The 13,007-nt window shown below is 44.6% G+C and overlaps 1 protein-coding gene across 2 annotated transcripts in view; it reads left to right on the forward strand.

Moving 5' to 3' along the window:
- LOC116439429 (alpha-2-macroglobulin-like protein 1) overlaps nt 1–12,504 on the forward strand; it is a 27,900-nt gene extending 15,396 nt beyond the window's left edge. Inside the window, exons 23-37 of one of the 2 annotated variants that reach the window (XM_032098942.1) lie at nt 60–111; nt 433–516; nt 1,105–1,281; nt 2,500–2,581; nt 2,679–2,835; nt 4,184–4,258; nt 5,022–5,175; nt 6,663–6,844; nt 7,236–7,451; nt 8,645–8,766; nt 9,517–9,607; nt 10,266–10,334; nt 10,585–10,687; nt 11,836–11,877; nt 12,127–12,504. In XM_032098942.1, the coding sequence (XP_031954833.1) occupies nt 60–111; nt 433–516; nt 1,105–1,281; nt 2,500–2,581; nt 2,679–2,835; nt 4,184–4,258; nt 5,022–5,175; nt 6,663–6,844; nt 7,236–7,451; nt 8,645–8,766; nt 9,517–9,607; nt 10,266–10,334; nt 10,585–10,687; nt 11,836–11,877; nt 12,127–12,149 (1,629 nt within the window). In that variant the 3' untranslated portion in view covers nt 12,150–12,504. The remainder of the gene's footprint in view (nt 1–59; nt 112–432; nt 517–1,104; nt 1,282–2,499; nt 2,582–2,678; nt 2,836–4,183; nt 4,259–5,021; nt 5,176–6,662; nt 6,845–7,235; nt 7,452–8,644; nt 8,767–9,516; nt 9,608–10,265; nt 10,335–10,584; nt 10,688–11,835; nt 11,878–12,126) is intronic. The other variant, XM_032098941.1, reaches the window with a different exon arrangement.
- The last annotated feature ends 503 nt before the right edge of the window (nt 12,505–13,007 follow it).

The following is a 13,007-nucleotide window of genomic DNA, read 5'->3' on the forward strand; positions in this document are numbered from 1 at the left end:
GGCAGGGTGACTTCCTTTCCTGTCGTCCCTATCTGAACTACTCTTTCTCTTGTCTGCAGCCAGGAGGTGTCTTACAAGAGAAGACCCAAAATATCTTTCTCTGTCCTGCAGGTAGGGGACAAAAGTTCCTGACTGCCATTGATCATGAGACCAGGATGGAAGGGACAGGGTTACTGCAAATACCCAGAAGTGGGGGGGAATTAATCAGAGAGCAAGCACTGGTGGTACCCTCCCTGTCTGGGAGAACAACCATTATAATTTGTCCATGTCAATGTTTTACCTGGCAAAATTTCCTGTATTGAAGCATTTGTTTGCAAGTCGTGGCTCCTGTGATTTGATGTCACATTATGGTTCGCCTGGGTCGTCTTGGATGTTACACTTGTATGAATGGCTTCTTCCATGGGATAAATGCCTGGGTTCTGCCTTCCTCAGATAACACCATCTCTGAGGAGTTCTCCCTGACTCTGCCTGCAGAAGTGCTGGAGGGATCTGCCCGAGTCACGTTCTCTGTGATTGGTGAGAAAGGCTTTCCCTGCTCTTGAGTCTGTAGTGAAAACAACTTGCACAAAACTTCGGCCTTACTGATGCATTGACCCAGCTCCTCATGAGATCATCTCTAAGGGGTGTGATGTTTGCCTCAGGAATGTAGATCAAGTAATCTTTTCCAATATTTATTCCTTGCATAAGGAATGATTCCAGGTGATCCCCAAGTGCCTGGAGGAAAAGGCACAAAACATATTATCCTCTCTGACTTCTGTCACTGCCATCTGCCTAAGTGAACCAAAACCATCCCTGCAGATTTCCACCTACTTTGCTTCTGCAATTCCTTTCCCACCTTAGTACCCACTCAGGAATGACAGCTCTCTTTACCTTTCTTCAGACCCCCTCAAGCTCCCCTTTCTCCTCCCAAAACCATGATGGCTTCCCTTTCTGTGCTGGCCTAATGTAGGAGGGGTCACCAGAAATCTCAGTCATGTCTGTTCAGTCAGGGACTAGCTCTTTTTTAGGATCCCAGTAGAGTCTAGAGAAGGCAACAGTCCTTTTGTTTCACACTGCTTGGCATCTGTGCTTTTCCTTTCTCCCATCTCTCCTCTCAAATATAAGGTGACATCATGGGTCCAGCACTTCAAAATTTAGACCAGCTGCTAAGATTGCCCTTTGGCTGTGGTGAACAGAACATGGTCCAGTTTGCACCAAACATCTTCATACTCCAGTACCTGAATAAGACTAAACAACTGAACCCAGAAATTAAGAATAAAGCAGTGAAATTTCTGACAACAGGTAAGCATTGTCCTTCTTCCTTCTGCTGCTAAATGAAGCTGCTATAAATCAAGAGTGTGGGGCATGGGTCTGGTGGGGAGCTGAAGGGCAGGAGTGGGAGCAACTGTCAGAGCTGTGACAAAGGAAGGTATCACAGAGGAAAGGGAAATTTCTCATGGAAAGAAAAGTGTGTTTCTGAAGAAAGCACGACCTCTGTCTCTGCCAGTAATTGAGGTACTAAGTCTGCTTTTCTGAGAAAGGCGTAGATAATTAGTGATTTCCATCGTTATGTGATGCCTGTTTGTTCCCTTATCAGTCCAAGGCTGACAGAAGCACCTTGTGAAAAGAGGGCGTCAGCTGCTGTTACATGGAATAAAGAGTGGCCTTTGGGAATAGATAGGAGTTCAGTAACTTAGTGTTTCCCCATGTTTTAGAAAACATATTTTGGGGGCATGTCAGTTCTCTCCAGTGTAATCTGAATTTAATATAGTGCCAGTGTCTGTGTCTCATGTTGCAATGTGCCTCATATTTCAGCCTTCTAGCCTCCTTGCCTGGACAGGATTTGACTGCTTTTCTTTCCCACTTTTTCTCTGGTACTGCAAGCATATACTGAGAACAGATACATGTATCTGGAAAGAGGGGTGCCTACCCAAGAGAATGGTGGTGGCAGAGAGGAAAGACAAAGGGTAAACAGTAAGGCCGTGAGGGGGGTGAGGGAGAGCTAACAGCATTCTGCCCTCAGAGTTCAAAGGCATGTCCTTGTTGCTTCCTGTACATCCCATAAAAAGTGCTTTGTTTAGTCTCAACAGGGCTAGGAGAAGAGCTGAAAAGCAAACAGGGTTTCATTTGTGTTCCCTCTAGGAAAAGCCTTGCTCCTCACTCCTACAGCTCTTTTTATTCCCGGCAAGACCCCTGAGGGCTCCCTGGCACATGGGGAGCCATGAGGTGGCTGAGCACGTAGCCATTGTGCCAAACAGCAGGGCAGGTAGCCACAGCACTTGCTCCAAACAGCTCCAGTAATGCAGAGCAGCCACATGGACACTTCAGCGGTGCTGTTCAACTGCTTCTTGTCACACTGATGCTGTGGGATGCAGGGGGAACTGGGGGTGGTGTGCTTGTCTCAGCAGCTCTGACTGTAGGACCTGGCAAAGCCTCTTGCTGTGAAGTCATCTTCCCATGGCAAGGATACAGTTTGAGATGCTACAGGTCCTCACAGTCAGCCACATCCTGTTGCCACAGGTTACCAGCGTCAGCTGCTCTACAAACACGACGATGGCTCCTACAGCGCCTTTGGGAAAGGTGATGAGCAGGGCAACACGTGGTGAGTGACCAGAATTGCTATTGCCATCCTAAACCTGTCATCCTTGCTGGTCCATCTCCTGGCTGTAACATGGGATTCCTCTGTGCTCTGCTCACAGGCTGACAGCTTTTGTAGCCAGGTCCTTTGGACAAGCCAGCTCTCACATTTACATCGATAAGGACCACGTGCGCAGTGCTCTGCTCTGGCTGCAGAAGCACCAGCTGCCCAGTGGCTGCTTCCAGAGTGTGGGGAAGCTCTTCAACAATGACCTGAAGGTATGGCTGCCAGACATGGGAGTGAGGGCAGGAGGAATACAATGTGAGGCATAGGGTTGCTTCCTCAGGCTTTTCCACTGCACAAAGCAATGTCCCCATGGCCTAGCACAGCTAAGGCATCTTCCCAGAGCAGAATGAAGAACATGGCCTAAACCAGCGGTCATTTCCTCTGTGTGAGGTTTTAGACACTGCTGGGCTTTCTTAATTTTTACTCTAGACAAAAGACAACACAGCTAATTGTGCCAAGGCTCTACAAGGGCACAGGGAAATGAGAAATACTTTTATATTTTAGTGCTTGTCTAGAATACCCTGTCTGGATTCTCCCTTTTCTCTTTACACTGCAAAATACTCTATGTGCTCTAATATAGGATTGTCTGAAGACACAGTTGTCCCTCCCCTGCCCCAAAAATGACTTCTCCTGGAGCTTGGCATTCCCCAAATGATCCCTGCAGTGTAGCTGGAAATGCACCAAACTCTTGGTGAACATGCCCTAGGTACTGAGCAGTGCGTGTGCAGTATGGCCGTACTTGGGTTCATTGCCTTTGTAAAGGTACAAGTAATCCACACTGGTCAGATTGCAAAATTGCCCACATTAAATACAAGGCAGATTTATGAAAAAACCAGGCTACTACATTAGTAAAGCAAAGGGTTACACATCTTTTTCCTAAAATTTGGATGCAGTACAAAATAAAACCAGAGTGTACATGTGGACTGTTCATCCTTGTCTGACTCACTGATTTCCCAGCTCAAGCTTTCTATCTGAACAGAACTTTTTGGAATAGGTTTTGCACCTCCACCTGCCTCACACTTACAAAGGTTCCTCTATTCAGTGTGAACGATGCTTCTTAGCATCTTAGCCCAATTTCCCCCTCTCATTTTAGATGTATTCTTGTCTCATATCTGAGGATGTAAGCAGAACTTCCCCAAGAATGTGGTGAGGTGAAAAGAGGCTCCTGAAAGCCTGTTTAACACATATCAACCTGTAGTTTCTCAAAATCAGATGAATTACATGTAAACTTGCATAACTTCTTGTATGCAAATCCTGCATCATAAAAACTTTATTCAAGAGTACAGTTGTAACATATTTAATAAAATAAACTGCTTAAAAGTTTGCTTCATGCCTTTCTATGAGAAGGGATGTCTAGGCTGTATGAACAACACGGCTGAGGCTGCCCTCAACTCCAAACTTTCATGATATTCAGCAAGTGAGCCTGGAGTGCTTTCCTATCCAAGAATGCCTAGAAGCATGTTGCTGTACTCTCTCAGATGCAGTTTTAGTGGCTGTACAATGACAGGCAAGCAGTGGTTGGGTTTGCCCTTTTCTGATGACTGGTCTGTGTGCCTGCAGGGCGGTGTGGATGATACCATCTCATTAACAGCCTATATTGCTGCTGCACTGCTGGAACTCCATCTGGAGAGAAATGTAAGTCACACCTGAACTCCTGCAGGGCTTGGGAGCATGCTCCACCATTCATTTCTTCCCTGGCTGGGGGCTTCAGGGAGTACCCAGCTTGAGCTGGTGAAGGATTCTGTCATTCCCACCTTGGTACACAATAAGCTCAATCGGTAATTTTTAACTCGGCGAGGAGTTCTTAATATAAATGGCCTGATTTACAGCAAAGCAGAGCACTAGCTTTTCCCAGCCGATCTCAGGAGAAACAACTGTCTCTGAAAATAACAAAGGGCTTGCAGGGAGAGGCAATAGTTTTCATTAAACTGATAAACAGAGCTAAAGGAGGAAAAAAAGACTACTTTTCAGGTATGCATCGTCCTGCCTCCCCCTCCCCCCAGATAAAAGCAATGATCTTCAAGACACGTGTAGACTGTTCTAGCAAAGGAGAACTGATATTCCAGGCTTAATGGTACAGTTCTAAAACCAGCATCATACCCTTCAGGATCCGAGACCTACAGCACGCGGGTCTGACAGTTCTGAGCCAGTGTGTTACCAGACACTTCCTACAGCTGGATTCTCCAGTGTATTAGCAATCCCCTATCCCAATGATATGTCCAGCACACCTTTGCTTTCAACCCACAGTCAGTGATGCTTTGATCACTCTACTTCGCGCTCCACAGCCCTGGGAGAGATGCTAGCACTAAAATACATCAAGGGTGTGTCTGGGACAGATGCTCACAACAACATGTTGTTTGGTCAGAGGAAATTCACTTGGTTTGGATTCCTTTTTCAGGACACCATGTTGGATAATGCCTTACATTGCCTTAGGAATGTAACACTTGATGAGACAAGCCTTTATGTCAAGGCCTTGATGGCTTATGTCTTCACACTAAGTAAGGACATGGAGATGAGAAAGCAGCTCCTGGATATGGTAGAGAAGGAAACTGGTAGGTTGTTGCTTTGGGGTCCTAGAGATAGTGACTGTGTTCAAGGTCTGATATCTATAGCACTTAATTGCAGTATTCTGGGAAATCTAGCTATTCTCAAATATGCTTTTGTGTCAGAAAATCATAATTTATTGCAGCTCTGAGAATCTCTAGTTTTCTCAGACCCAGGAAACAATTTCTAACCAAAAGCAGCAGAGGTGATCCATGCTTAATTTGTGCAGCTAAAATGCTTATTTGTGTCATGGTGTTCCTGTAATTCTTCAGCATTCTGTACATAGTACAACAGATCTTGCAGAGGAAACTTGTTTCACCGTGTCTGTTCAGCTGCTGGTCAGGACATTTACTTGAAATATTCAAACCTTTTGACTGCTTCCCCATTGCTGCTCTACTCAGCTCAGGGCCCTTGGGTGGGTGGACTTTTACTGCTGTGTTGCTGAGCTTGGTTTTTCCTTTTGTCTCATTAGCTTGGGGAAAAAAATGGACTTCTGTCCTGAGTGAGGGTGCTGGGCTGGGTGTTCAAAGCACCTAAGCCTATGGTTAAACAGTTGGTAATATTACCTAAGTTGGTTTAAGTAAGTTCTTCCCCACATTTGCTTCTCTGGCAGTATGGTGAACTACACTGGGGGCTGAAAAATAACAAAAAAAAACCAAAGGGAGAGAGGATTTTCCAGCCTGACCAGCTACCAGTGCTGAGTGCTGCTCACTGCATAGCCACTCAAGCTGCTAGCTGGCTTCACAGGACAGCCAGTGGGCAAACTGGAAGGAGTAGAATTGCACACATTGAGTGCAGTACTTGTTCAGAGCTGCCTCTATGATAATACACATGGAACAAGGAAAAAACTTTCCACTGTGATAAACATAGTGAAGGTTCTCCGTAGAGGACCTTAGCTAAATTCTGAAGTCTTGAGGCTGGTATTATGCAAACAAGTGAATTGGTGGTTCTTCTTTCAAAAGTGAAGGTTCTGAAAACTGACTTTGAATTTAAAAGCATTTCAGGTTTTCACATTTGTACCATTGCAGACGATGCCTACACAATTAAGCCTGGCACAATTAAGCTAAATTCTTAGCTGAATTTTTGTTAGTCCTCTGCTACCAGTGCAGCAAAATATTCAGCTGGACTCAGATGTATTCAGTGCTTGTGAGCTTGGACCTGAGGTAGGAGCCCAGGTCTTGCTTAAATTGCCCTTCACTATGCACTGCACAGTGAGGATGCCAGCAAAGTAAGTTGGGTAGTCTTTCTCCTCCAGTAGCCTGACTGCAATTCTCCCTTGAAGACTGAGCAGTTCTCGTACAATAGGTACAAGTGACTGGAAATGAGTCCTAGAGCTTTTCAGCATAGGGGGCTGGTATTCTATGCTAGGCAAATACAGAAAACTCTATGCTAGGCAAATGCAGAAACAGCAAAAATGCTGAATCTTGGACATATAACTTTGAATATACACAGGGATCTACAGTTCTTCTCTTCCACATATTTCTTCTCCCATCAGCACAGCTACTGACATCACAATCTGCTGATGAAAAGTCTTCTTCCATGATTGAGACAGTAGCCTACATCATCCTGGCTCATGTCTCCAAACCAGACTTGTCACTCAATGAAGCCTCAGTGAGCAAGCTTGTGCGCTGGCTCAGTGGACAAAGAAATGCCTTTGGAGGATTTGCTTCCACACAGGTAACAAACCAGGGAAAATCATGGGGGAAAGAGAAGGATGTTGTACCTGGTGTGATGTGCACATCTCTCATGTGCATGTCACTCTAGACCCATCCTTTGCAGACAAAGGTATATGAGCTCTGGGAAAACAGGAGAAACTCTTGTCAGTGTAGTGTAATTGGGGTTACCCAGGGTTGTCTGGCACTGCTAAGCCCAGCCCTCGCAAGAACAGAAATCATCCTGCTGCCTGTGGCATAAACCCTACCTATGCACTTAGTGGGATAGAGCCTGCCTGTGTCAGAGGGTGAACCAGGGCCATGAGGAGTGTGGCTCTCTCTGCAGGCCCTGAACAAGCGTGCTGGGTCTTGTCCTGCATGGCCCCACAGCAAAGTGGCTCTCTCTCTCCCTTCAGGACACAGTTGTCAGCCTGCAGGCCCTCGCTCAGTATGCAGCCCTGATTCCTCAGGAGATCAGAGACGTCAAGGTGGCAGTGAAAGGCAAGGGGGCTTCTCCACTGGAGTTCCATGTGCACAGGAACAACAAGTTGGTCCTGCACCAGGCATCTCTCCCTGCAGACACAGGGACCTACACAGTGCAAGCGACGGGCAGTGGCTGCGTTTATGTCCAGGTGTGTATGGGTAAGGAACAGACCTCTCAGGTTTTGCCTCCGACTACTGAAGTGAGGTTTGGCTTTAAGCACGCAATATAGCCTCAAGTTCTGAGCAGGATTTTGCCTTCTAGGCAGAATCATGTCAAACTTGAAGGTACTCAGGTGTACTTTGTTGACTTGGTTTCATGCAACCATCTCTGGTATCTTCTCAGAAATGTCTCAGCTTTGCTGTCCCATCCTACAGAGTCTTGTCATTATTAAGAGACAAGTAGATCTGAAGTCAGGAGTAATGAGACACAGGAGTACATGCTTCTATTTTGAATGTGTGTTGTTGATGTCACTGCTACAGCAGCTGGACACTGCACATCTTCTGACACAACATTCTTGGGGTTGTTACCCCATGCAGAGATTAGAAGGTCTTCTTATTCCAGTACACCAACACAACTGGTCCGTCAGGAGGATACATCTTATTTTTCTGGCAGTTTTGGTAGTGGTCTACTTGTAAGCCATCCATGCAGCAAAGAACTCAAATTACTCCCTATGAAAACCTCTTTTGCTGGATCACTTCTGTTCAGAGAATCTGCAAGCAGTGTCTAGTAAAGGGGACACAACAATTATTAATTTTTAATGCATGTAGGAGGTAACTAGAACCATATTGCTTGGCTACACTTGCATGTAGTCAAAGAGCATAAGATATCTGATGAACACACACTGGGGAGGCAGTCAGTCACCAGGCAGGTGGAGGAAGATTGGCCTACGCTGCTCTTTGGATGAGTGTGATCATCCCTCCTGCTGACTTGTCTTCTTCTAATTTTTTATTCTTAAGGGGTTTGTAATTGTTTTACCAGTATTTTCCCCTTGACACATAGAACTACTGACTATTAGCATGTCAAGGGATAACAGTTAGACTTCTTTCTCCTTGTGGGGTAGTGTTTTAGCTAATGTGCTTCCTTGAACCTTAACAGTAACTTTTTTTTTATGAGACTGAGTGAGGCCTTGAATCACAGATAGCTAAGTCTCCAGGTTTTGGGTTGCATTTGGCAGGTGTATCTGATGCAATGTGCTAAACAGCACATCTCTGAACAGAAAGTGCATTTGGGTCCAACTGTGTTAGGCACTGGATACCAATCTGTTAAAAGCTGGAGGCACAGGTAGTCCTTTACTCAGGGGAACTCTGGCGCACTTCACAGAGATGTTTTCTCCCTCACCAGACCACTTTGTATTATAACATCCCACCACCAAAAACAGAAGAGGTCTTTGTCCTGGATGTGGAAACTGTACCAAGAGAATGTGATGGTGTCAGGAAAGAGTTTGATATCCATGTGTCTGTCAGGTATGGGATCCCTTGAGGCTCTTTCTTCAGTGGAAAAAAGTGTGAACCCAGTTGTATGACTAGAACCCCATGAAAGCCTCCTGTCTGTAGAATCAGAGACACAGGGATGACTCTCTTCTTCTCTATACATCCCAAGGAGATTGTTAACTGAAAATTAAGGCCTGGAGAAGCATGGCAATGTGCTGGCAGTGTCTTGCAGAACCACAGCAACTATCTCAGGCAGCACAGAAAAGCTCAGCAGTCCCCAGAGCACCAGCACCTGAGCTCCCTTGTTGGGAGACTCTTTGCATCATGGGCTAAACCAGCCCTGAGATGCATCCTCTGTAGTGTGAACCTCTGCTGGAACTAGACAGCAGAAACTCCAGTCCCTATCCATATTTCACTTGCCTGCATTTGTCTAGGATGGGAGTCTCGATCCATATTCTGCATGACTTACTGTCCTTACTGAAAGAGAACAATACCAACGTTGCCAACTCAGCCTGTAACAGCAAAGGTAATTTCAACAGCAGAGGGCAACATGAAGGCATATTATTTCCACATTAACCGTAACACATTTGCTGCACAATCTGTCTCCATACTGAGTGAGTAGATGGGGACCATTTTTTGTCCCTTTGTCCTACCAATTAGGCATGCTGCTGAGCTTTCTTATCACTGTAGGGCAGGGCAAAGTTTGGAAGTGTCCATTAGTATCTCCTAGAAATGCTGTGCTGCCTTCTACATCTAATGTGCTTCTCTCCTGACCCCCTTCAGTTATGTAGGGGACCGTGGGACGAGTAACATGGCCCTGGTGGAGGTTGAAATGCTGTCAGGGTTCATTCCTGTGCAGAGCTCTGTGAAAGAGGTAAGACTTTTCCTTCAGCTTTCCTTAAGGATATCAAAATCTATTTTCCAGATGTAGCTCACTCAGAAATATCCAAACATTTAAGAACGGTTGGAGAATGGAGAATGGTAACTACAAGTGCAGATATAACAGGCTATTTCACAAGGCAACTTTCCACTTGCACAAGTGGTTGTGCAGTTTTTCATGTTCATAGTGAGGATTGCATACACAGTAAGACATTAGAGAGAAGATGAAAAAGCACCGAGTTAGAATCACCTGGGGTGCACTGGGCCCCTTTGCAGTTACCAGTGCCATTTTTAGGGATATTCCATAAAGTGGTGTTGAATCCCATGGAGTTGTACAATGACATGCTCCAGTGTTCCACGCAATAGCTGGAAAGATCCAGCATAGCCTCCTACCAACAAGTTTTCCCTTTCCTACAAGTGATGGAAGTAGGAACACAGCCCAAGGACACTTGTAACAAAACTGAAAAATATTTTCTAAGGTTTGATGTGCTCCCAACAATCTCAGTGCTGAGGAAGGCAGACCTGACTAGTCCCCAGACTAGGCTAAGTGCTTTTGACAACAGTAGCTCACTGACAAATACCAAACCTGCTGTGAAACAGGGAAGGCAAATAAGCTGGTGTTAACCAAGCTCATCTCTTGCCTTCCTATACAGCTGGAGAAGGCACCCCTCGTGAAAAAGACAGAGATAAAACCAGACAAAATCACAATCTACTTGGAGGAGGTAAGAGGAAGACCAGAGGGAACTGCCCATTTAAGTAGTAGCAACTGAAGTGTTTTGCATGGGGACTTTCGCAGACCAGAAATACAAATCTCTAGGCTGGTCAAGCAGGCTAAACTTTTCACAGAAGAAGAGGGTGGAAGAACCTAGAAACATAGGAAAAAAACCCTCTGATGCAGAAAGAGTAAAGTTAGTATACAGGTGATTTTGAGATGATCAGTGCATTTCTGCTCACTTCCATTCTTCTCTCCAGCTGGGTGAGAGTTCTTTGAAGCTTAACATCTCAGTGGAACAAGATATTGAAGTGCAGAATCTGAAAGCTGCAACAGTGCATGTCTATGACTACTATAAGCCAGGTGAGATTTCACTGACATTGACATAAAATAACTATTTTACCCCCTACTCAGATATAATTCTGTAACCCTAATTCCCTTAACTCCCTTATTCCAGTGCACTTCCTCCAGCCACTTCAAGCTTGGGTTTCCTCTTCAAAAGTTCAACATTCAAATAGCCACCAGTTTAGAAAAGTTTTTGAGACAAGGCTGCCTGGCACTATGATTATGTTGTGGGGTGTTATGTGTTCCAAACGACTGTGTTTGTTTTCTTCCTCTAGCTTCAAGCTAGAAGAATTCTCTGATAATTTGCCATGCTCTCTCCAGCTTTTTAGCTCTCTTGAGAATAGTTAGGAATTTATTTGAAATCAGTATTACATAGTGCTACCCTGAGCCACTAGAAGGCAGAATTTAGTTGTATGCATTTCATGTATAGTGTAATAATCCTACCATCCATTGTGTCCTGCCATGTCTCAGAGAATAATAGGAAAATAATTTGTTACACTTTAAAGCTCTAAGTGAATTATCAGCACAAAGAAGAGAGATCTTGATGATATTTTGAGCCTCTCTTATTATTCTGTGCTCAGTATGAGACAAAACAGCAGATGGAACATTAAGAATTACTTATTTTTAAAATTTGAGAACAAAATGGAAAAACTGCTGCTGGCGATTTAGAAAGCAGCACTACATGTTGTATACTAAATTCTGTTCTTGTTGCCCCTTCCACACCATAGCAAGAAGAGGAGGACACTTTTCAATCCAGCTATTACAGAGCTAAATATTGTCACCTAATATGCTCTTTCTCTGCTATTTCATCCTGTACAAGAATTTTTGTGCTTAGTACATACATGTTATCTGACATGAACATACTGATTATCACTAAATAGGCAAGGCTATCAGGGCACGCTCCTGAAAGGTTTTTTATTTACAAAAAGTGTGCTTGCCTTAGAAGGTATCACAATGCATAAGGTGGTCTTTTATAGCTGTATGGGATACATGCTGGGGAGGTAGATTGCTGGCCTGACTCACTACAGACCTTTCTTTGTTCCTGCATTCACAGTCTGAAGAGTGAAACATTAAGGTAGTGGGATGGCTGTGCTACAGAGAAAGAAGTTTGGCACTACCCCACCATGCAGCCCTACAGCTCACCACCTTCTCTTTTGTTTCTACAGATGACCGCACAGCAAGAGAATATGCTTTCCCTTGCAGTTCAGGTTAGTGTTAACAGGCTTCCAGCTGGAACAGAGCAGAGGACTGGTGGTAAGCAGGCAAAGCATCCTACCTCTGCTCTGCATTTAATCCTGTCATGTGATGTAGAGCCTTCTTGGACTGCAGGTTGAATTGGGATCTACTTACTACTTGTAAGCACAGTTTCTAGCCCAGGTGTTAATCTCAAGGTAGGCTAAGCCTTGAGCATACCATGGAAGGTTAAAATGATCTACTTTTATTTCATTTCCATACAGTCCTTGCAGCATCCCAAACCTAAGTACAACTGGAAATGGCTGTGTCAATGATAAAAAGATGTTGCAACTCATCACGTAAGATCTCTTAGTCCATAGACACCTTCCTAAAAATTCATCAGGCACTTTGCCTTTTCTTTCCTCTTTCTTACCACAGATGCCTCAAAGAAGGTTTCCTCCTAGTATGCTCTGCCTCTGCAACCTGAATTTTCTGCCTCCATAGGGAAAACTTCACTGCTCCAGCTCTCCTCTTCCCTGCTGTGTTGGAAACACCCTATTTCCTTTGCCCTACGTTTCTATGTGAAAACTGGCTTAATACACATTAGTTTGGGAGCAAGTGAAATAAAGTATGTGGAGCCTGGAAAGAAGGCAGTGACTTGACAGTCGATGAAGATTTCAGTGCATGAAAAAGAGGGAAACATTGCGCACATCACGGTTACATACTTTGCATTTGGTCACCATAGTGGTTTAACTCTCTCTCTTCCCCAAGTCCCATCTCTGAGCTCCCTTTTCAATTAAATTAACACAATAGTTGATCTGCAACCAATCTCCACACAAAAAACCCCCCTCTCTTTTAACCCTGATCTGGTTTACTACCTGAGCCTGTGAATCATTTTTCTGTCACAACCAAAGAGTAGGGACAGGCAAGAGAATGCTAAAGAAGAAATACTTGACCAGTTCATTCAGACAGAAAGGGACTGTACAGCAAAGTCTTCTGAAGGGAGGGCATGAAACCGATATAACAGTTTGTTCCGGTTTGGCCAAATTTAGAAATGTATATATACTCTGAGAGAAGGCACAACCACCCCTCCCCCCACCAGGTTCGGGAAAAAAAAATAAATTTTCCTCGAAGGAAAGTGAAGAAGATAAAACTATTTATTTAA

The sequence above is a fragment of the Corvus moneduloides genome, chromosome 2 (assembly GCF_009650955.1).
Source record: "Corvus moneduloides isolate bCorMon1 chromosome 2, bCorMon1.pri, whole genome shotgun sequence".
Lineage (NCBI taxonomy): Eukaryota > Metazoa > Chordata > Aves > Passeriformes > Corvidae > Corvus > Corvus moneduloides.